Source organism: Tachypleus tridentatus, chromosome 10 (assembly GCF_004210375.1).
Source record: "Tachypleus tridentatus isolate NWPU-2018 chromosome 10, ASM421037v1, whole genome shotgun sequence".
Lineage (NCBI taxonomy): Eukaryota > Metazoa > Arthropoda > Merostomata > Xiphosura > Limulidae > Tachypleus > Tachypleus tridentatus.
The window spans coordinates 181,698,424-181,724,615 of record NC_134834.1 but is presented as its reverse complement, the minus strand read 5'-3'; the positions used below and the strand labels follow the sequence as shown (position 1 = coordinate 181,724,615).

The 26,192-nt window shown below is 35.3% G+C and overlaps 1 protein-coding gene across 13 annotated transcripts in view; it reads right to left on the bottom strand.

The window, feature by feature from the left end:
• The window catches only part of LOC143231066 (protein Fe65 homolog), a 96,385-nt gene that overhangs the window by 18,356 nt on the left and 51,837 nt on the right, over window positions 1-26,192 (bottom strand). For 6 of the 13 annotated variants that reach the window (XM_076465579.1, XM_076465578.1, XM_076465581.1 and 3 more), the window contains 6 exons: window positions 9,613-9,859; window positions 8,039-8,263; window positions 6,555-6,811; window positions 5,810-5,979; window positions 3,594-3,688; window positions 902-947 (listed from right to left, as the gene is read on the bottom strand). In XM_076465579.1, coding sequence (XP_076321694.1) covers window positions 902-947; window positions 3,594-3,688; window positions 5,810-5,979; window positions 6,555-6,811; window positions 8,039-8,263; window positions 9,613-9,859 — 1,040 coding nt within the window. The remainder of the gene's footprint in view (window positions 1-901; window positions 948-3,593; window positions 3,689-5,809; window positions 5,980-6,554; window positions 6,812-8,038; window positions 8,264-9,612; window positions 9,860-26,192) is intronic. The other 7 variants (XM_076465587.1, XM_076465590.1, XM_076465588.1 and 4 more) reach the window with 2 other exon arrangements.

Here is a 26,192-nt window from a genome sequence, read left to right as displayed (position 1 = left end):
TTTATGTTTCTTTCTCTCTCTGTGGACGGCGTACACTAAATTCGACAACAACTTTCCGCTGGAACCAAACTTCTCTGCTACCCAGCAAGATTAACTCCATCTTATTATGTTTAGACAGTCACGTATTTGAAATTATGAAAAGCAGCAAACCACCTATTGCTCCAGACTTTTAACACACCCTGTACATTTAGTAAGTGACGGTCTCAATTAAGATGTTGAATGTTCCGCGTGACGGTGGTGATGAGAAAATCTGAGAACCCCTGAAATGGTTTAATGGGTCACAGATCATTAAAAAAAAAAAAAACCCAACTAAAAGCGTTCAAATAGCACTAGTGCAGTATACACACACACACACACACACACACTAGACGTAAGCATAGCATACGCTTCTAAGAAAGTTAATACCGTAAAAAATACATAGACCCTTCTTGAATTAAGGAAGCTGTTTTCATCCAAATTATCCATGGAATTACTTAACTTTCTAGAGCTAAGAACTGCACGATAAAAAGTGTTCTTGATACCTTTTACAGTCTAATTAAATTTGGTATCGAATTTTAACATCTAATGTTGTAAGAAGGCGTATTTAGTTCAATAATAATAATAATAAGAAATTATAAAAAATTCGTAATAATGAGAAAACTTGTTTACATTATCATGTGAACTAGTTTTTAATGTCCTAAATATTCCCACTCTTATCTCTAATACGCATCTTTTGTAAACGTTATTTTTATCTCAATAAAGCAGATAAACAGATAACGAATATCTTGAAATACGCTTATCTGTTGAAAATGAGCAACAAGTCTTTTGTTGAAACTGTCCATCTTTTCTGTTCGCAGATGGTTCTCATTTAAATATTTATGATAAGCAAGAATTTAGAAACCCTATGTACACTCCATCTTACCTTATCGGGAGTTAGGCTACACGATCGTTGTGGATAACTTCTTCTCCTATAAAAATATTGATTTATTCTTAAATCGATACATCAGGAGTTACAAGCACTATGCAACAATATTTATTAAAAGAAAACAGCCGAATGCTCAAAACACATCGTGACTGCATTGTACGTCTTGGAGAGTGGGTGGGTTGAGCCTTCAATAATATAACTTAACTACATCGTACTTCTAAGGGGTGTGGGTGGGGTGAAGGACTCCCTCTGAAGGTGTCTGGTTATCTTCTAGTCTTCAGTTCCTGTTCTGTTACATTCTTGTTTGTTTATTTCTTGCGGCCTTAATTAATTGCTTGTTGTAACTGATTAGCCATTGCGTTAAATGTGACGTGTAATTCACTGACTAGTTATTGTAAAGATGGTTTATTTTGTTTTAATGTATAGCCAAGTAGTTGGTTATCTGTGTTCTAGCCATAGCGAGGAACTGAGTCCCCGGTTTTACATAAAGATGAAGGAATATTATTACTAAGGGAAGTTTTGTTTTTGGAATTTCGCACAAAGCTACTTGAGGGCTATCTGTGCTAGCTGTCCCTAATTTAGCAGTGTAAGACTAGAGGGAAGGCAGCTAGTCATCACCACCCACCGCCAACTCTTGGGCTACTCTTTTACCAACGAAAAGTGGGATTGACCGTCACATTATAATGCCCCCACGGCTGAAAGGGAGAGTATGTTTGGTGCGAAGGGAATTCGAACCCGCGACCCTCGGATTACAAGTCGAACGCCTTATCTCACCTGGCCATGCCGGGCCCTACTGGTGATATTTTGGGATATTCGGTTCAGAGAGGCGTGCAGGTTTTCAAGTAAAGCAGACACAATAACCAACAGCGGTCATTAAAACGAAAGTTGGTAGTTGTAACATTATTGTGTCATTTAAGGAAACTGTACTCAGATTTTGTTTAAGATAATGTTATTTTTACTTCTACTGAATTAATTAAAAAAAAAACAAACAGTTATTTAATTATCCTTAATTATGTGTTGCTCACTTTAAATTGTTCGAACCCACGACCCGCAGATTGTCTTGACAACGGTAATGCGTTCACACCTTGTTCTGCCTAAAATGAATAATAATCTTTAAAAAATGCTACGGAAATTGTAAAATCAGAAAAACAAAGAATTGTTCTAAGAGTTGACACATTACAATGTCTGGAATGGTTAGGTACTTAAGGCACTCAACTTGCAATCTGAGGGTCGCGGGTTCGAATATCCGTCACCCCAAACATGCTCGCCCTTTCACCGTCGAGGCGTTATGTCACATTCAACCCCACTATTCGCTGATAAGAGTAGACCAAGAGTTGGCGGTGATGACTATCTGCCTTCTCTCTAGTCCTACACTGCTAAAATATACAAATTATAATTTTATATCTGTTGTTCTCAGCAGGTGAAAGTTCTTTAATTAAATAGAGAACTTAACATTTTCTTTTAATAATGTAAAAGTGATTTACTTATTTTTCTAATGATTTCTTAAACTTGCTTCTGTCATCACTACCTCAGATGGTAAGGGAGTTAGTTACGTATGTAGTATCTTTAACTAAATAGTTAATGTTGAAAACTATTTTTTGTACTTCACAGAGAATTGGTTTGGCTTGAATTTCGCGCAAAGTTACACGAGGGTTATCCGTCCTTAATTTACCATTGGAAGACTACAAAGAAAGCAGCTACTCATCACTAATCACTGCCAACTCTTGGGCTACTCTTTCATCAACGAAAGGCGGGATTGAATGTTACATTATAACGCCATCAGGGCTAAAAGGACGAACATGTTTGGTGGGAGGGAGATTCGAGCCCGCGACTCTCAGGTTGCGAATCGAGTGCCCTAACCACCTGACCATGCCGCGTCATATTTGTAAATATGAAGACCAAAGAACTTTAAATCACTGAAAGATTAGGTTAAAATGACCAGAATATTATGGCATGAAGACATCAGCGGGGACGATGCCAAGGTAATTAATATATCTCCAATGGACTTTACGAATAAGCAGGAGACGGAATGATAGAGCGCTGATGCACACTAACGCCACCATTCAAAATTAGTGAGGAATTAAATGTTGAAAGTAATTTGATTTATGTTTCAGGAAATCAAATTACACGTAAACTTTATTTGAACGCAAAAACAACAAAACACTTTTGCAACTTGATTTCTGTTGTTCTTAACAGCTTATATAAAATATGTTGTAGTAATACTTATAAGACGGCCCCTTGTGGTAGAACTTACCGACTTACAAAGTTAAAATCCGGGGTCGGAAATACATAAAATAAACAGCAGTCAGAATGTGATGTTTAATTTAAACGTTAAAGATGTTAGAAATTATAAACCAACATTCATGAGACCAATTTTCTAAGTTGTACAAAAAGAAGATAACAAAAAATATTAACTGGGTAAATAAAGCGTATTGAAAAAATGAATATAAAATAAGTAAACTATCATATCCAGATTAAGTAACAAAATAAAAATATATTACTGTGAAAAACTGCATGAAATGCAAATATTAAACGAAAGACAAAAATGTACGAGACGTAAGACACTCAAAAGTAACTTTTTTTTTTTCATTTAATGTTTTAAGAGACAAAGGAATAAAAATGCAAACTCAGAACTACTTATGTGAGATCTTACAGTACGAGTTGTGGATTCAATACATATTATACGCACTTCAACTGGTTCTCCTGACGTCGAGTCAGTCCAGAGCTGTTTACTTCCTCAAACGGTTTAGCCGACGGAGGAGATGGTGTTGTTAGACTTGATAACTGTGAAGATAATTTGACAAAACTTTAATATAACACACTGTTTAAAATAGATTTACCCCTGCCTTACTTTTTTTATGATAGAATAAGCAAGTTGCGGCAGGCTTAAAAGTATGAATATTTCATCACTTGTACAAAGAAATCACAATTTTAGGGTTAAGTTTTCGTTGTTTTATTGCAGTGTGAAAACGTGACAAACGTTATGGAAAGCGCACAAATTACAAACAATTATAATTTTCTAAGAAAGCTTTCCTTTTGAACCACATAAACAGAATTAAGTGACTTCACTAATTACTTATTGAAACATTTATTTTGAAAGATCCGTATATAATATTACGGCACCACTTAGTAGCGTAGAGCTGCTAAAATAAGTTTGACGTAACCCTAGTTTTACGCGTACATATGTATTCTAATATAAGTTTACGTATTCAAAGGTTCAACACGCAGTGGGTCTAAAGAGTTTAATCCACGTTTGACCCTTTTAATCGTTTCAAAACCGGACTTCTTTGTAGCATTCGTTTTTCTTTCTTGATACACGAGTGGTGGAAATTAACCGAGTAAAGAAAATATATATGACAGAAAGGCTTCTGTTAGTGAATATTTGATATATTAACGTCTTCATACGTTTTAGGATCTGTACAGCTCTATTTCTGACTTAAATATGTTTGTGTTTAAATTTTTGTACACATTACATGATAATAGATTTCTTAACGAGTTGAGGTTTGAGATTTGTTTGTTTGGAATTTCGCACAAAGCTACTCTATGGCTATCTTTGCTAGCCGTCCCTAATTTAGCAGTGTAAGACTAGAGGGAAGGCAGCTAGTCATCACCACCCACCGCCAACTCTTGGGCTACTCTTTTACCAACGAAAAGTGGGATTGAACCGTCACATTATACGCCCCCACGGCTGGGAGGGCGAGCATGTTTAGCGCGACGCGGGCGCGAACCCGCGACCCTCGGATTACGAGTCGCACGCCTTACGCGCTTGGCCATGCCGGGCCAGGTTTGAGATTACTCTGAGTGATTATTTCAGACTTTTCTATAGAACTATTCACAGATAAAAACCTTAACAGATGCTTTATTACATTACACATCTTTAACCTAAAGAGCCGATAATTTTAAGTTACATCCCCCACAAACTTGAGACTGCATAATGCAACTTTGAAAAGCGACCGTTTTATAATAATGTTTAATAATGTAATAATGTTTCTTAACGTTTAATTACGTTTACTTAAAGAAGATTGACACCTAAACATCAAAAAATAATTTGACAACTGTCTTCGCTTTTCCAATCGAAATATTTTTGTAATACATATAAACCTGCAAATCGACTAATATTTACTTATACAAAAACAGTACCAAAATAAAACTTAAAGTAACTTGTAAGCGTATAGATGTAATTCAATGATAACAACAACTAATAAAATAATATTTCGAGTCTTCGTTTAAACAGAAACGTTTTTGTTATATCAAACAAGGAAAACATGGTTTCATCAGGGCCTAACAAATGTTTACATGAGCATGTGTACCTGTAATTTATATTCATTTTAAGGGATCGAGTCTCAATTATTTTATGTTTCAACACGATAGTTGTCAATTTGTGACAAAAAAATTACTTTTATATTATTTGCAGGGTTCCAAACAGATTCTAGATCAATTAGTGACCGTTCACATTACAAACAGGGTTCAAAATGGACTTCATTGCAAAAAATGACTGTTTGTATTATCTATAGGGTTTCAAGCAAACATCATGTCAAGATATGATAGTTTAAATTATTGATCAAGATCAATAAATGATTGTTCACATTACTTACATTCCAAACTGATCCAGGTATAGAGATGACCGTTTACATTACTTGCATAGTTCTAAACTCATCCAGGTCAAGAGATGACCATTTACATTACTTACATAGGTCTAAACTGATCCAGGTCACGAGATGACTGTTTATATTACTTACATACTTCTAAGTTGATCCAGGTCATGAGATGACCGTTTACATTTTTACATAATTCCAAAGTGATCCAGGTCAAGAGATGACCATTTATTTTACTTACATAGTTCTAAACTGATCCAGGAAAAAAGATGACTGTTTTACATTATTTACAGATAAAGAAATCACTTACAGGGTTCCAAACAGATTCTAGGTCAAGAGATGACCGTTTTGGCTTGGTGCTGTAGTTAATCATAGGAGGCACTGTTGGCGGGGGTGGCTGTCTCTGAATACTCCCGCTGTTGATGTGCCAGTAGTAGGGACCACTTTCATCTGGAAACGGAAACAGCACCGTTGATTTGTCTATATGGACAATGTAATGCAGTCTGTAGTCTAGCTTCATTATCAACTAAGTGTCACGTTGTACAATGACAGCTTTGTTTTAGAAACAAAAACCAAACCATTTAACACACTACGCTTACAACAGGTAACAAACTGTTCAATGGCCATTTCGGGTCATGGGTACCGAAATAACGGTCACTCTGATGGTCAGCTCAATTGAAAGTTAAATAAAATTGAGCAGTAAACTGATCATCTTGAAAATAATCTTTCAAAATGAAAAAGGTGTTAAAATATTATTTTACATGTTGAGTAAATGTAGTCCAGCCATGTTGTTAGTGGGTTACTTGCTTTTGCACAATGTATGTTATATTGTGGAAGCCATTTAGTTCTTTCTTTATTCAGAATTTTATCATAACACGTTAATATCTGCTTTAAAAAACAAATTTGTACAAGTAAAATACTTTTTATTTATTAGAAGTTCATAAGGAATATAAAAAGATGTGGAATAATTAATGTATTTTTTTAAAGGTTTTCAGGAATCCACCACAGCAACTGACTTATTTCAAACGAAAACCAATCAAGCTGTATTATCTTACCCTCGTGTTTCTCCCAGCCAGGGGGAAGCAGGTCGTCTTTAAAAGCGACATATGTGTTAGATTCTTCCGTATCAAGTGATCCATCAGAAGGAGAATCTTGCTTTTCTACTGAAGGTTTCTCAGGTGACGGGTGTGACCGTAGTTTAACCTCAGTGGCACCTAAATCTTTACTGACAATGTTTTCTGTAACTGACACATCTCCGTTTTCTTCGTTTTGGCTTTGAGATGCTGCTAGAGGCTTCTGCATTGAAACATTTCTGAATAAAAGGAGTTAATCGTTGTTACTAAATGCAGTCAAGGCTTAATAATAAATTCATTTCTGACATTTAAAATACAGAAAAATGAAATACTGTTATATACGCAAAGGAAATCTTAAGCAACCCTGCGGCTTCTTGTGCGTCTAAAATAACTCGTTACTCATGAACCAAGCAAAGACGAATATACGTTAGTAAACCACAAACGTTATAAGACTTGTTTGTTTGTTTGTTTGGAAATTTCGCACAAAGCTACTCGAGGGCTATCTGTGCTAGCCGTCCCTAATTTAGCAGTGTAAGACTAGAGGGAAGGCAGCTAGTCATCACCACCCACCGCCAACTCTTGGGCTACTCTTTACCAACGAATAGTGGGATTGACCGTCACATTATACACCCCCACGGCTGGGAGGGCGAGCATGTTTAGCGCGACGCGGGCGCGAACCCGCGACCCTCGGATTACGAGTCGCACGCCTTACGCGCTAGGCCATGCCGGGCCCGTTATAAGACACTTTAATAGTGACAACGCAGATAACCATACATTGTTTTTTCGTAAATCATGTTTGTCATGCGAGTTTCTTTCAGTGGTGATAAATAATTATTATACAGTATTAAACACTATTCACTTTAAAACAACGAAAAGTATTCAGTGAGGGACAAATGCAATTATACTGTTGTTTAATTTATTATGTCTGCTCCGTAACAACCAATGATTAAATATAAACCAATTTTAGTTGTCTCTGTAATACCTACTTCAGTACCAACCTAATAACACCAACTGTATACTACTTTATGGTTCACCCTGTGCATCTTTTTATTGGAAGAAAAGATTAACAGCTGAATGCCTTAGGCTGTTTGTTTGTTTTGTTTTTTGAATTTCGCACAAAGCTACTCGAGGGCTATCTGTGCTAGCCGTCCCTAATTTAGCAGTGTAAGACTAGAGGAAAGGCAGCTAGTCATCACCACCCACCGCCAACTCTTGGGCTACTCTTTGACCAACTAATAGTGGGATTGACCGTCACATTATAACGCCCCTACGGCTGAAAGGGCGAACATGTTTGGCGCGATGGGGATGCGAACCCGCGACTCTCAGATTACGAGTAGCACGCCTCAACACACTTGGCTATGCCGGGCCATATCTTAGGCAATTCTATAAACATACAATTAAAAAATGTAAAGGTGAATGTGAAATTTAGTAATTCATGTACAATACTTATAGTTTCATGTTCTCACCTCGCTATGTTTTCTGCATTCATAAATTCGTTACTGTAACCATTCCTTTTCTTCAGTTCTTCTTCTTTCTGATTGGCTTCTTGCTGTTGTCTCACAGCAGCTTCCAGGCTCAAGTAATACTCCAGTAAACCGTTGGTTTTCTTTGTCGTCGCGTTGTCATTGGAATTTCTTTCACTAGATCTGTTATTCACGGATTCTGAAGTTTTCTTGCAAGCTGTTGCACTTCTGTTTAATAATGAAATACATTTATTAATGTAACTATCTACGTGACATTAGAACATGCTGTGGAGTTTTGCCAAACATTGTAAGATTATACAAATTTGAAATGAATAATCATTAGATATCACTTTAAGCATTTAGGCCTAAGTTTATTTTTCTGAAGCAAAACGTACTTTAGCTTTTTTAATATTAGAACAAACATTTTCATGCAAATGCAAAACTATAACAACTAATTAGAAAATATTGTACTTTAATAATTATCTGACATATTTAAAAAGGATTTGAGACATGTCTGCATCAAATGAAAATTTGTGACATTTCATGAAAACAAATTCTACATGACTAGAAAATATATTTTGCATCTGACTTAGGGTAATGGGACATACTGCTTTCCAGACTGTTTTCCTAGGATCCATTTAGAATCTTTTGAGATGCCTAATTATCTCAGTTTTTATTTGTACCACTAATTTAAATTTGTTATATTTCTTTTCAATACTTTTGGCATTTAACAATCGTGAATCAACAGTTACAATTTTTTTTAACTAATTAGGGAAATTATCTCACAGAATGAAATGACTTGACATATTATTCGCTATTTTTTTTCAGAACTTAGTATGGTCTAAGAGTCAGAGGCAGGTGGTGGTTACTAGCTGCCTTCCTACTGGTAGATTACTTCTAAATTAGGGACAGCTAGCTCACATATCCCTTTATATGTAACTTCATATGAAATAAAACAAAAGCTTACCAGAAGGTAGGCTTTAAGAGATGACGTGACTGCATAAGCCATTGAGCACTTGAGTTTGCAGAGAAGGAAAGTTGAATGCCAAGGAAAGGTGCTGTTTACAGCAATATTCGATTTTTAAGTCAAAAAATATTTATTTAAAGTTATTCAACAATAAACATGGATGAAAACTACTCATAATTTTATGACAAAGTCCTGACCAATGAGCAGTTGTTTGAAAATCCTCACTCAGACCTGTGGTAACAACGATGTAAGTAAAAATCATTCACTTTATGATATTTGTTATTTGCATAATTGATTGTTTATGATGTTTCTTATAAAAACTTAAAACTTGAGCGTATATTAGATTTATAATTCAAAAGTCTGGTCACCCTAATCTGATTTCTATTTTTAATTTATTTTATTTATTATTTCTTATATTCATGCAGTCACTTTGCTAATTGACACATAGTTTGACCTGATACTTTTTACTTGTAAACTTTTACTACTTTTATTTATATTTAAGTGAGTGAATTGATTGCTTTGGTTTTCATTTAGTTCGTGGATATCAGATGAGTATGAAAGAGATTCACATTCATCCAAACAATGAAGTAATTAAAACAAATCAACTTACGCATTACTTTCTTTATCTGGGTTTGCCATGACTGTTCCTGTTCTACCAGATGTGGAATTCAGATTGTAATCCAAAGATTCTTCATTTTGTGAGTCATCTTGACTTTGTCCACATGCATGAACAGCATCCAACTTGTCGTACATGTGGTCATCCGAGTCTGGTGGTTCAAGAGTCAGCTGGGGATTACTGTTAATGTCAGCTGGATCAAGGTGAAAGTTAGGGTTGGCAAAACTTAACACTCCATTATCTGAAACATAGCATACACGTTTAATATATGAAAATAGTAAAATAATTAACACAGTTTATACACTTATAAAAAAACATGTTACCTAAGTTAGTTATACTTCAGCCATTTTTTGCATCTGTTATTGTTAAGATATGACAATAACTTCCTTTGAAATACTCATCTAATATCATACCAACAAAATATTATTGTAAACTGACATCACATAAAGCTATATTATGTTCTAAAGATTTTAATAATACTTGAAGTAGAGGTTAGTTGTATATAAAATAATTATATAGTATCAATAAAATAGAAAAACTGTTAACAGAAAAAAACTTGCTTATTAGTTATTTATTTCCTGGAAACCTCTGCTTTTACAAAAAACAAAACATTCTGCCTGACAATAAACTGAGAATATATTTATTTTATTGTGATTTTTTGTTCAGACTAAACACATAACATAATATTTAAGGAAAAAAAAACAGACCACTTGGTCCATCTCAGCTGTCCCATCCTCTGAATCAAACTCAAACTATTAAAAAAATTAAATCCAACCTTTATTAGTCATATATCTAACAAGCTTTCTTTTAAACTCACTCAAGTATACTGCTTCTACAAGATCCAAAAGGCAACCCATTTCACAAGTCAACCACCATATTTGAAAATAAAACTTGTCTCAGCTGAAGATGGCTTCTACCTTGCTTAAATCTATATTTGTGTCCCCTAGTTTTATAATTCTTGTGTTACGTATGAAGAATGTTGATACATCAACATCCTCAATACCTTTTACAATCTTAAACACTTTAATCAGATCCTCTGTAACTCCTATTTTTTTAAGAGAAAATTTTAAGGATCTCAATCTCTCCTCATATGACAACCCCCTCCATACCAGGCAACATTTTGTAACCTTCTCTCTAACCCTTTCCAACAATTCAGTGTCTTTTATAACATAAGGAGCCAAAGACTGAATACCTTACTCCAAATGTGGCTTAACTAGTGACTTGTACAATGAAATTATAATGTCTTTACACATGCATTCACTATTCCTGTACATACAATTTAAAATCTTATTTGCCCTACCACTATAAACAACTGACTGCTTGGATGGATTTAGAAACTATTAAGTAATTTATTGACCATTCCTTCATCTATGTCATTAATATAAGTCATAAAGAGCCATGGTATTCAGACTGAGCCGTGTGGTACACCACTTGCAACATTAAACTAGTCTGATTAGACTCCATTTATAAGAACCCCCCCTGCTTTTTTCCCATCAAGCCATTTTTCTATCTACTTAGTTAATTTACAAGCCTTTTATGTGGAACTTTGCCAAATGCATTTTGAAAATCCAGATATAACAAACCTATACCCTCATCTACATATATTGTAAGATTTCCAAAGTATGTAAAAAGATTTGTAAGGTAAGATTTTTACTTACTGAAACCAATTTGACTATCTTCTAAAATTCCAAACTGTGTTAAAATTGTCTTGTTAAAGTTTGCTTTCATCTATCAATTGTTCAAGATATGGAATACTACTTAAGTAAATATTGAAGAAAAAGATGAATTTAATAACCTAGTAATTTCACAACCATCACATTCCTTCCACCATCCCATCCAACATTTCATTTTGCACAAAGCTACTAGAGGGCTGTCTGTGCTAGCTGTCCCTATTTTAGCAGTGTAAGACTAGAAGGAAGGCAGCTAGTCATCACCACCCACTGCCAATGCTTGGGCTACTCTTTTACCAACGAATAATGGGATTGACCATAACATTATAACACCTCCACGGCTGGAATGGCGAGCATGTTTGGTGCGACCAGGATTCGATAGAAATAGACACATAAATTTTGGGGTATTTTAATGCATATTAAAATTGATAGAAGATGCTGACTCAAAACCAGTTTAAGCACATAAGTGCCTTATGTTGCGTTTCCAGATAGAGATTTCTCTTGATTATGTTGCGTAATGGTGCCTAGGGCACGTGGATGGCTTTTACTATTGATCTTTATTACCTGTTACAATACGCTACGTTTTATTTACCATGATTTATTTCAGGATGACCCTAGTAACCCAAGCTGATTCATAATACTCTGTTTTCCAATAGGGGGCATAGGTAAGCCTAGTTGCTCTATACCATAAAACGCCAAAAAAATCAAACAATCCAATAGATTTACGTACACGGGATATCCTTATCTCGGAAGTCCTAAAACTCTAATCCATATGCATCGTTATAATCTCAGTACATAAATGTTTTGGCACATTTAAATTAATCAAAGTTATTGAAGCGTTATGTAAAACTATTTACAAAATTCGTTTCTGAAAAGTTACTGATAATGACGCTGTGCACCATGCTAATGCCAAAATATTTTTATCTCATAAGTAATTCCAAGAGCTCTCTCCACTTTATTCTGCTTCATGGAGTACGGTAAAGATTCAAATGATATGCTACCCTTTGTGTCTATCACGTATTATATTTTATATTGCATAATCTAACATATGCACACATACAAAAAGATTTTATGCTGCTCATAGATACTTCAATATGTTTGAACAATCAAATGGACGAGTTCGAAGAAGCCTGAAGTATTGTGAGGTTTTTTTTAAAGTATATTTGTGATCGGTATTGATTACAGTCATGTTTTTGCACTGTAGGTTGATTCGAAAGTCGATCTAGATATGACCGATTTATCGTTAAAATAAACCGATTTTGCAAAAGAATTAACACTCCTACGAAAAGTGGGGTCTAATAGGCCCCAGAGCAACTTGAAAGGTTATTAATATTAGGCTAATAATTTTGTATTTAAATGAAATTGCCATTTAAATCCATTAATGAATGGATTAACGAGATTCCCACTGTCCCTATCTACTATCTAGTGAAACCACAGCCAGGGGAACGGGCTTGGAGAAATCAGGACTAGAAACGTCTTTTCGTAGGAGTGTTAATCGTTGTAAGTATTTTGTCTTTGAAACCTGAACGAAACCACCACGTGACATAAGCTAAATGACAAGACCCTAGATCCCAGAGTTCAGAAATAGTTATTCTTAATTTAGAAATGCTGACCAACTGGAATGGGAACCAATGAGCAACGCCCGTTGCCCACGTGACCACTTTTAACCGAATAGCATGATTGTACGTTACAGATATAAAGCCTCCACAATTGAAAATTCGGATAATTTTCAGCTGGATACCGCAACTCGAACCTCGAACCTTCCTCTACGCAGAGCAACATATCAAACATAGGCAACTACCGGTCCAGCAACAACTGTGGGAGTTTAACATCGTCTGAGATTTTCAACACTATGAAATAGTCTTCCTGTAAACTGCAGTAAGCTATTCGTTTGTTCAGACTTGTTCATACTCCATTAGAAAAAGGCCTAAAAAAAAGTAAAATTAAAGAAACAGAGGAGCGATAGAACATGCAGGCAGACTGAGCAAAATTATACGGTCATATCTATAACAATAAATAGCTCAAAGTACATTCCTTATAGCTAACACTACTCACGTTAGTTATCTTTAATTAATACTCTTCAAAAATAAATAAAACACTATAAATGTGTGAAGTGTTTGCAGACGGTGTTTGTTTTTAGTGTTTTTTATAATTTTTAAGTTCCATTTTCTGAACCTTTTTTTTTTGGAAACTTCGAACTTTACTATTTGACACTGAGCACGATATTTCACATTTTTGAAAATGAAAAATCCATTGTGAGTCAAACGATGTCACAGGATAGATAAAGCTAACTTGCTGCCTATAAAACTTGTTTTAATTAACTGTATCAGATTTTTAAATTTAGTAGTTTTTTACTCTGTGTCTGGGCACGTGCTTCTTCTGAAACACATGTACTATACTGGATACAAGCAAACCGGATACATTATTAACAGTGTTTAGCGCAAAAACTAGAATCCTTCTTTATCGATTGTCAAAGGACTCGTGTGGCACTGATATGGTACTTGCTGATCTCAGACATATAATTGTGATAATGGGTCTGTGTTTTCGCAAACAAATACACGATAACATTCCACTGGGAATTGCATAGTATGGAACTAATCTTCGAATTTAGAAAGTTAGTTTTGTATATATATAAATTAATTATGAAATAAAATGAATAATAATAATAATCAAAATGTTCATCATAAGCGAATCAACAGACCACAAAAGCTAATACTGGCTTTACCAACAACAACAACAAAAAGTATCTTTTTGCACTGGTTCTTCAAAGGATTATGGTTATGTTCCTCTATTTTTCGTCTATTCGTACCTAAACAAAATGTGTTTAAGACGCAGACTTGGAGTATATTACAAATTAAATACCTAAATCACATAAACACACACACACACACACACACATATATAATAAATATATAATTTTTTTTTGAAAATGTAAGCAACAGGCCAAGTTTGGGAAGAATTGAAATAGATATTAAAATATGTTTTTGCATTGTAATTTATTAAACTAAGAAAACAATAAAGAAAATATCCGAGCATTACCGTCACAAGAAATTTGAACACATACACTTAACTTTATCAGATGTTAGAGAACTAATATTTCTACTCAATGAAACGTTTTTGCTGTTAAGTTTGTTTTTGTTTCTTTTTTTGAATTTCGCACAAAGCTACTCAAGGGCTATCTGCGCTAGCCGTCCCTAATTTAGCAGTGTAAGACTAGAGGGAAGGCAGCTAGTCATCACCACCCATAGCCAACTCTTGGACTACTCTTTTACCAACGAATAGTGGGATTGATCGTTAAATTATAACGCCCCCACGGCTGAAAGGGCAAGCATGTTTGGTGCGACCTTCGGATTACAAGTCAAACGCCTTAACCCACCTGGCCATGCCGGGCCCATCTTGGGTGAGATGTAGTTAATAAACTTTAGAAGAACTTATGACGCTACAAGGTAATGTTTGGTTGAAACACCACCACTGCCATTATTTGAGTCATTTTTGTATATTTTTATTTTATATATATTCGATGAAATAATGAGGCATTGGCATCCGTTTCAAATAACACAATGAAGAACATTTTCTAAAAATGAAAACGTAAACCTTAACTGTCCAGTAATTAGGATGACATAGAACCAAATTATAACGTTTATATCTATCGCACACCTTACCCATTCTTCTCCTGTTCCTGAAAATAAACGTCCATCTGTAGAAACCGTCAGTGTTTCACAGTTTCTTGAATATTTTTACACCCTACGTGTTTTTTTTTATTTACACGAAAATAATTAAGCTATTAAATTAATTAAATAAAATAATTTAAAATGCATTTCTGAAGTATTTCTTTGTATATTCATTGCACTCGCTGTGACCCATCTGTCATATTTACAGATTTATACTAGGTTTCTAGGATGCTTGCTAATTACACCCAGATATCCTGATGTGTTGTTGTAAGCCAGATTTTCATTGTTATAACTTAATTACGTCCTAGAGAGAGCTCACTAACTACGATGATGAAGCTAGACCTAGAAATTTCATGATGATAACAGGTATAGGAAGCAAATTAAAAGTAGGGGCCCCAAGGTTTATTTGACCGAGTGAAGCGAGAGAAAGTGAGCTACAAGGTCCATATGTCATCTTAAGGCCCTCGAAGCTTTTGGATTACGGATTAAATTTCATGTATTATCCTGATTTGCTTGAAAGAAATGTTTCCAATTCTGGTACATTTTTACTGGGACAGATTAAAAACTGGTTCCCTCGTTTTCTACGCCACTGAGTAATAATCTAGAAATTTCAAATAATTTCGATAAACAAGAGTACATTATAATTCAAATTAGTGCACTAAGCTGATTTCGTGACTCTAATGACGTTTGATTTTAATTACAGAAAAAATATTTAAAGTAACGTGGAGTAATTTGTTTATTTGTTGAATTTCGCGTAAAGCTACGTGAAGGCTATCTGCGCTAGTCGTCTCTAATTTAACAGCGTAAGACTAGAGGAAAGGAGGCAGTTGATCATCACCACCCCCGCCAACTCTTGTGCTACTCTTTTACCAACGAATAGTGAGATTGACCGTTACGTTATAACGCCCCCACAGCTGAAATGGTGAGCATGTTTGGTGTGACAGAACTTCAAATCCGCGACCCTCAGATTACGAATCAAGCGCCCTAACCACCGTTAAAATAAAGGTGCAGAATAGACCATTCAACTGCCAAGTTATATACAATTGTATTTTTCTTGGGATAAGTTATTATAAACATAAAACGTTTTAAGCAAATTTAATCGTAAGTAGTTTATATTCCATCCATAATTAGCTTTAAAAAAGCATTAAAAAAACAAAAGGTTTGCAGTTAATAGATAATATTGGAAAATAGAGAAGCAAAATGCAATGAAAAATACATAACATCAATAATTCACCACAAGTAGAATGATAAATGTAAAAACTATAATATTTTAATCCAACTGCAGCTGGTTTCGTAGATCAATGGCCAAAGTATCCACTAAAGCTCCTAAACCGAAGTGTGATAACATAAATCATTCATGGAAAGTATGTTTTATTATACCATCTAAACATAGGGAATCATTCTGGCACATATTTATATTTCCAAACTAAAGTCAGTATCAAGGAAACACTGGTAATTTACATTTTAGTCAAATAAACTGTGGAACACATTTCAGATCCTTTCGTTTTTACTTCACTTAAACTCTTTTGTTTTTCATAGTCTAAACCAGATAATCCTTAGTGGAGGTAGTGACTTTGGGTTGACAAGGTAAGTTATGGGTTCTTGTTTGAGATGGCAGTCATTGTTTTCTTTGTTTCTTGTTATTCCAGTTACTCTTCACAATATATTTTACCAAAAACAAATATTTTCAAATTGCTGTACCAAACAGGCAGTTTATACTTCCAATATATTTAATCCACAACTGAAAAGTGTAAGCCTTCCATTATTTCTCCAGACTGTGTTGCCTCCTAGTGGCACAACAGTTTGTCTGCGGATTCACATCGCTAAAAACCAGGTTTTGATACTCGTGGTGAGTAGAGCACAGGTAGCCTGTTGTGTAGCTTTGTGTTTAATTCTAAACAAACAAACCAAACTGTGTTCCTGTAAAAAACGAAAACAAAATCGACTTTGACTAACGACGATAAAAATTCATTCAGTCAGCATTAACACGAACATTCCCAATAAGAGAATTAAAAACAAAGAACTGTGATACGAAAAACAACTGACCTTAGTTCCAGGGCCAGAGTTTTCAGATAGCCAAAGTAGATAACCGTCTAGGTTGACAAAATAAAAGAACGAGTGAAAAACGCGGCTGAAAAGAAAGCGCCGCCTCTTTGGTGCTCAATTATGTAAAAGGGAATCCAGTAAGATCGCTTTTCGAGTTATAGCCACATAGAACTACAGACGAAAGTAAAGATTCAATAAACTACTGCAACGTGAACTAGTGAAAATTCAAATGCTACAACTTTCTGCTACGCTGTCTCAAAAGTCGAAGAAACCGCAGTCTCTCATGACAGGGCAAATAAAACTTTAAGAAGAAATGCAGACGGCGAAAATATATATGTATTAAATTCAAGTGTTTCACCTAATTGGCCAAAAATGGGTTAAAAGACGCGAAAAATGTTGGTTTTTTGCTTTATGAATTTCACGCAAAGCTACAGGAGGGCTATCTGCGCTAGCCGTCCCTAATTTTGCAGTGTAAGATTAGAGAGAAGGCAGCCAGTCATCACCATCCACCGCCAACTTTTGGGCTACTCTTTTACCAACGAATAGTGGGACTGACCGTAACATATAACGCCCCCACGGCATGTTTGTTGCGACGGGGATTCGAACCCGCGCCCCTAGGATTCCGAGTCGAATCGAACACCTTAACCCACCTGGCTATTCTAGACCAGACACAAGGAACTCGCCACATCCCACGACTTGTCAAAAGACAAGAATCATTACGGCAGTGGATTCAGTATTCTGTCACATGCGATTCATAGACAAGAATCATTACGGTAATGGATTCAGTATTCTGTCACATGCAATTCAATGTTTTGTTTTTACTGCGATATTTTGAAACGGATCCTTTTTTTTTAACTGTATGCAAACGGAAAAGAAACTGGAAAAAGTTTGACAGTATTTTCAAGTTTTATGTTGATATGAAAAGCTAGCAGATTATTGAGGCATTTGAACTGAAGAAACAGTCAAAATGGTGACTGATAAAGAACCAAACAAACAATCGACACTGAAGATCTACTTCTAATTAGATGATTAACGGTGTATTGGCAAATCATGCTTGAAAGACCTATTAAGTTGATAAGAGCTCATGAACCATACTTGAAAGACTTACTGACTAGATAAGAGCTCATGAACCATACTTGAAAGACTTACTGACTAGATAAGAGCTCATGAACCATACTTGAAAGAGCTACTGACTAGATAAGAGCTCATGAACCATACTTGAAAGAGTTACTGACTAGATAAGAGCTCATGAACCATACTTGAAAGAGTTACTGACTAGATAAGAGCTCATGAACCATACTTGAAAGACTTACTGACTAGATAAGAGTTCATGAACCATACTTGAAAGACTTACTGACTAGATAAGAGTTCATGAACCATACTTGAAAGACTTACTGACTAGATAAGAGCTCATGAACCATACTTGAAAGAGTTACTTACTAGATAAGAGCTCATGAACCATACTTGAAAGACTTACTGACTAGATAAGAGCTCATGAACCATACTTGAAAGAGCTACTGACTAGATAAGAGCTCATGAACCATACTTGAAAGAGCTACTGACTAGATAAGAGCTCATGAACCATACTTGAAAGAGCTACTGACTAGATAAGAGCTCATTAACCATACTTGAAAGAGCTACTGACTAGATAAGAGCTCATGAACCATACTTGAAAGAGCTACTGACTAGATAAGAGCTCATGAACCATACTTGAAAGAGCTACTGACTAGATAAGAGCTCATGAACCATACTTGAAAGACTTACTGACTAGATAAGAGCTCATGAACCATACTTGAAGGAGTTACTGACTAGATAAGAGCTCATGAACCATATTTGAAAGAGTTACTTACTAGATAAGAGCTCATGAACCATATTTGAAAGAGTTACTTACTAGATAAGAGCTCATGAACCATACTTGAAAGAGTTACTTACTAGATAAGAGCTCATGAACCATACTTGAAAGAGTTCATGCAACTCAAATAGTGCTCTTCCTGAAAAATCATATGAAGCTCTTTATACTTGGAAAGGGAATGTTCACCAAATCTGTTGAACATCTGACCATGTTTGATTCTTTCATGCAGGATCAAGAAATCTATAAGCAGCTGACATTTTTAAAAAATTGTATAAACATTTGTTTATTATTACAGAACTCATAAGGAAAATGAGTAATTAACGTTTTCATGTACTACAATATTAACCACCCTGCAAGAAACTCATATGTATCTATATCCAAATTAATTACAAAATCAAGAACTGACATACTGGACATTTTACAAAATTGAAAACTAAAACTAATTCACATCTTATTTCAGATCTAGTTTAAATCATATTTAGTGGAGAGATGTGCAGTACAAAACGTCCATGATAAACTATAATTCGTCTTTAGTATAACCTTACGTCAAACTTCAAAGTTATAATACCAGAAGTAAGACATTCGTATATATTGAAATTTAAGATGAAATCATAATTTTAGGGTTAGTCCCGTCTGAACCACCATATTTTATCATAATGATTTACCGACTTCTGTCTCCATTTATATTCAATTGCACTGATTTAAAACACGTAGCTTGGAACTGTTTTTCATACTACATATACAATTAACATTCCACTGGATCCGTATCAAGTCTTAACAATAACAAAATGTATTTCTAACTATTTTTTATATCGTAAAACAACGAGATGTATTTTTTTCATACAAGTTGCAAGAAACTAAAAATTTGTGTTGGGTTTAAGACGAGTACAAAAAAAAGAGACCATTTTCATAGGGTTCTGTGGCCTTAAAGCTTGTTCACAATAAAGTATAAGTTAAACTGTTTTTGTTTTTCTAGTAATTACATTGACCAATGCCAATGTTTATTTTAAGAGCACTTTCGTTGAACATTGCAGCTTTGATATATAATTCTTTATAGAGACAAATGAGCTGAACATTCCTCTTCAGTCCGTCAGTTGAGTGTGATTATACGTACCAGGGTATTTTCATTATCTAATACTCGGGAACCTGCGAAACTTCACGTGCACGATCAATCATTACACCATTCTCTTAAAAACTGCGAACGATGCTCGAAATTCACTTTAATATCTCAAGAATTTAATTCGTGTCAACTATTCTTTCAAAGATAAATATCGTTTCTTTTATCTCTTCAAAGAGTATATTTAATCAAATACAGATTATTTCTTGCACGTGACGTGAAATTCGCTTATCAGGTAATATGTTTAATTACGAAAAACAGTCACGTTGAATCATTACAAAGTCAATCAATACAGCATTAAAATTCCGTTGAGATTAAGAAGAGATTTACCCGTCTGAAATTTTAAAGTTTGTGTAAATAAAACGTGAACAAAGGGTTAAGAAGTCATTCTTCGATATATAATTTCTCAACAGCAATATTACGCCTTGATTACGTAGTCCTGAATTTATTAACTCACTTAAAAAACATTTTATTCGTCTCTTTTACAAAATTTTGAAAGGTTTGGGAAATACACATGGATACAAATATTTATGTATGTAAAAAAGAAACGTCTGGCTTCTGGGATACATATTTTTAGACGTCATCCTGTGACATATCAAGAGTTGGTTGTGGGTACTGTTTAACTACTTGCGTTCCCTCTTGTTAACGTTCAAAATCAGGGGCAGTTATATATAAAATAACAATCAGATCTTCCGACAGAAACAAATATGCAAGCTGTAGCACATTTGATCCACCTTACCACATCAGTAGGAATAAACTCACAAACAATAGCACATGTGATCCACCTTACAACATCAGTCACATCCACTAGAAGAAGTAAACTCGCACGTGATCTGCCTTATCATATCAGTCATATTCTTCAGTAGGAACAAATTCACAAGCTTTGGAATATCTGATCCACCTTATAATATCATTCCCATTCGATAGCAGAAAAAAATTCACATGCTATAGCGCATTTGATCGACTGTAGAATATGAATACTTCTCAATTCATTCAGTTGCTTGGCAACACAACCAAGTTGAATTTCTCATAACCTTATTTGGTCAGGTGGTCAATCCACTCTCAGTGTTCCGCATCGTTCATTTATAGTTTGAAACCGTGAAAGTTCCGAATTTAAAGCAAACCTCGGCATAAGAACAAAACAATGGTTGTTGTTTTTTGATCAATTTCATTATGCTTCAAAAATGAATTAGAAATATATATAATTTCCAGCTATTTACGCTGTATTATAGAGACGATTTCTATCTCCGGCTTCCATTTTCTAAATCTATTGCGTTTTCAAGATTAACAAAATTAATTACCACGCAAGCTCAGTCTGAACTCGAATCCTTGGAGTGACTTAAGAGTTTCTTTTCACGGATTAGCAGTGACACTGAAGTGTGTTATTTTTCAATTTCTATAGCTAAAACACATTTTATGTTCATTTAAGCCAACTCAAGTAAAGGGAAACTAGAGAATGAGAGTGCAAAACGTAAAAAAATCTTTTATGTAATACTCAAAAATCATGTTAGAGCTAATTAAAAATAGCTAATGATTCAGTTGTCTCGTGAGAAATCGTAGTTAGAGAGCAACTGGATGCTAAACTTAAGTAAGGTTTTTAATTACTTTCAACTTTATAGTTGGCGGTTGGATGATGATCTTACACTGCTAAATTAGGGACGGCTAACATATATCCCTCAGTACCTTTGTGCGAAATTCCAAAACAAACTTTTAATTACTTTCAACTTTATAGTCTTGGAATGATGTATTAGAAACAATAAAAGGAAATAATTCCAAGGATATTTCTGAACAAAGTTAAAGTTTTTTCTAACTGTATGTTTAAAATACAAAGATACATTGATAACCCAACGTGCATTAGATTCGTTAGTGTATCTCATAAGAAAAATAAAAACAATTACTTATGGAAAGTAATAAAATAATTAATTGACAAAAAGATTAATGAAATACTTTTTTATCCAATTATGTTTGTTTTGTTTTTTGAATTTCGCACAAAGCTACTCGAGGACTATCTGCGCTAGCCGTCCCTAATTTAGCAGTGTGAGACTAGATGGAAGGCAACTAGTCACCACCACCCACGCCAACTCTTGGGCTACTCTTTTAACAACGAATAGCGGGATTGACCGTACATTATAACGCCCTCACGGCTGAAAAGGCGAGCATGTTTGGCGCGACCGGGTTGCGAACCCGCGACCCTCAAATTACGAGTCGCACGCCTTAACCACCTGACCATGCCGGGCCGTTATCCAATTATAAACTTCAAAATAACGGGATGAACATACATATATGTAAAATAACTTCAATCTAAACAAATAGTATACAATTGTTGTAAGATGTTATTTCAAATATCTTCTCCCCGCTCTAATGGCTCAGCGATAAGTACGAGAGTTTACAATAAAGGAAATCGGGTTTTGATACCGTGGCAAACACAGAACAGATAAGCCTAACGTCTAACTTTGTGCTTAACAATCAACAAACTAAGAAATCAAACACCTTATTAAGAGTTGTTATACATATTAACCCCGCAATTACCCATGGGCCTATATGAAACTTTTTTTTTTCTAGGCTACTTAAACACCAAGTTGTTTAAAGTTCCATAACTGTCAGTTACTGGGTCTCCACTCAAATACGAGTCACACAGATATCCAAACCAAAATACCTTCAAGATTCCTACTGAGGTTTCCTGTGTATTTTGCATAAGAAAATGCGAGGTTTCATTTAGTTCTTTACACGAGTGTTGTAAAACGCCAGATGTGTAAAATCATTTAATATGATGTAATATAGAAATCCCGCCGATTTAAAAACAAATTATTTGGATAATCATTTTGTTTGGCTTGTTTGGAATTTCGCGCAAAGCTACACGAGGAATATTTGCGCCAGCCGTTCTTAATTTAGCAGCGTAAGATCAGAGGGAAGGCAGCTGGTCATCATCATCCACCGCTAACTCTTAGGCTACTCTTTTACCAACGACTGACCTCGCACTATAAAGCCTTCACGGCTGAAAGGGCGAACACGTTTGGTGTCACGAGGAAGATGATTACGTGTACAATAATATTGATTCTCAACTGTATTTTTACGAGTATTTGCGAATGTCGGTAGTCACTGGTGTTTGAGCTGGATTAATAATTAGTGTTAACTAAGACTTGTTTTCCTGGATCACAGAACTTGTAGTGAGTCAAACGAAGTGTCACTGGAATGTAGTTTTATTTCGCGTATCAATTTTAATAATATTTACAATCAGGTACTTTACTTTCATTATCATTTGTTCTCTGAAAAAGGAGATTCTTAAGTTGAACGGTCCGGCATGGTCAGGTGGTTAAGGAATTCGACTCCTAATCTGAGGTCATGGGTTCGAATCCCCGTCGCACCAAACTTGCTCGCCTTTTCAGCCGTGGAGGCGTTATAATGTGACGACCAATCCCACTATTCGATGGTAAGGGAGTAGCCCAAGAGTTGGCGGTGGATGGTGATGACTAACTGCCTTCCCTCTAGTCTTACACTGCTAAATTAGGGACGGCTAGCGCAGATAGCCCTCGAGTAGCTTTGCATGAAATTCAAAACAAACCACACCAAACCCGAATAACAGAACTTGTAGTTAGTCAAAAGAAGTAACACTGGATGTAGTTTTATTTCGCGTATCAATTTTAACAATAGCTACACTCAGGTATTTTACGTTCATCATCATCTGTTCTTTGCAAAAGCAGATTCTTAAGTTTAAATAGAGTCATGTAGTCATTTTTACCACAATAAATAAAATTCTCACTGAATTTTTTTTTTCCGATGGTATGGAGGGAATTAAAAAGAAAATATTTTTACAATTGCTATACCAAATCCTCTTTTTCCAATCTTTAGACAATTTCGATGAACCAGTGGCATAAGCTATTGGAAAATATCACAAATGTTTCGACACTATTGCTACATTATTTAAATTATGCGTGTTGTGTTAATAGTTAATTTGAGAATTTCCACGAAAGTTCAATGATATAATGAATCACGTAAATGTATAAAGAAACGTAACTTACCACATGTGTAATCACCAAAGAACTTATGCTTACCATTTTAGGTCTGTTAAAATCAAAACATTTAACACTATTTTCAAATGCTTGTTATGAAGCACAAAACTACACAATGAGCCAGCTGTGCTCTGTCTATTTCAGGTATCGAAAACCGATTTTTAGCGTTATAAAACTTCAGACTTACGACTGAGGTACCCGGTAGGAGAGGGGCTCAAATGTTTGTTTGAAAGTAAGTCTTCACACCTATTGAATCTCAGAAAAAATCTAATTTTATGATTGTTTTGTAATTTTCACTAAACTTATCGATTCTTCGCATTGGTTGACTTATCTCAACAGTTATCCGATTTCTTTATATTATTAGGAATATTTAGTTTTTATACTTCTAGTAGACGTGTTTTTGCTTTTACAACGGATAGGCACTTCACCCGAAACCATTTCAAATATTCACAGGTTAACGCTTACAATATAAGCTTTGTAATTATCACTTATGTGTTCCAGATTCGTTGTATATGGAACCATGCCCTCGTCAAACGGGATTCATTTTGCTTGAAGAGAAAATTGATTACTGGTGCTAGCTAGCACCAGTATGACTCAGCAATACCTACTGGAAATCTAATTACATACGCGCTCTAATTATTATTCCACTTAATTTACTTTCAACGTATTTTATATGTTCAAGACAAATGTATTTGGGAATATGAAACCGCCTTCCAAACAGATTAGCAAAATAATTTCAGATGATAAATATGTATTGTTAAGTACTACTAAACTGGGTAAAAACACATCACTTATTTACATCTGTGTATGTATTTATGGAATCATAAGCTTATTCTTTCTGTGTGAATACAGAATATATAGAAAACAGACAAGCATGGAACCAACTACTAAACAAGACTGGAATCCGCCGTATAATAACAAAAAGGGAGAACCAAAGTGACATGACATCTTCAGAGGTTTTGTAATCTTATTACGTTAACAAGCAATCTTAAGACAGAAATGTTAAGTGAAAGCATAGCTTTGGAAGATTTGGTTTTGATCTGCGACACTAATTGGTATCTAGTTTCTTTGTTTTGAATTACGCGCAAAGCTACACGAGAACTATCTGAGCCAAAGAAAGTATAGAGGGAAGACAGTTAGTCATAACCACCTAACGCCAACTATTGGGCTGTTTTTTTCCCAAAGAATTTGTTTGTTTGTTTGTTTTGGAATTTCGCACAAAGCTACTCGAGGGCTATCTGTGCTAGCCGTCCCTAATTTAGCAGTGTAAGACTAGAGGGAAGGCAACTAGTCATCACCACCCACCGCCAACTCTTGGTCTACTCTTTTACCAACGAATAGTGGGATTGACCGTCACATTATAACGCCCCCACGGCTGGGAGGGCGAGCATGTTTGGCGCGACTCGGGCGCGAACCCGCGACCCTCAGATTACGAAGCGCATGCCTTAACGCGCTAGGCCATGCCAGGCCTCTTCCCAAAGAATAGCAAGATTGACCGACATGTTATAACGCTCTTACGGTTGAAATGGTAGGGATGTTTGGTGGGGCGAGGATTCGAAACTGCGACCCTCAGATTACGAGGTCAAAAGCCCTAACTATCTGGTCATGTTGGAGTCCAGTTACTATAATTCTATTTGCACCATTTTCTGTATAAGCCTATAACAAAAACGTTATATGTAGGCTAAAGTGTGTTTGTGTGTTTTTCTTTTAGCAAAGCCACTACGGGCTATCTGCTGAGCCCACCGAGGGAAATCGAACCCCTGATTTTAGCGTTGTAAATCCGTAGACTTACCGCTGTACTAGCGGGAAGCATAGGCTAAAGAAATATCCTGTTACAGCAGTCTTTTTGTATCTAATTTTAAAGTTTTTCTTAACAATTTATTTTAATTTTATTGTATATGTTTAATTACATGTGTTACGGAGAAGAAATTTAAATCACAGAAACCGAAGTTCTCCCTACTGCCTCACTTTGTTGTTCAAACGAAAAAATGTTTTTTCTTTATTTCCATGTGTGAAAGAAATCGTTTAGAAATATTTATTCGCAAGCCTGCGTACTCTCAACTAAGATATTCCAAGATTGTTTAGCTGATAAATATATTTAGAACTTCATCCTGAATCCCTTCTGTGAGTCAGCAGCAAGTCTGAAGGCTTATAAGACTAAAACCTGGGTTTTGATTACGCGGTGGGCAGAGAACAGGCAGCCGATTG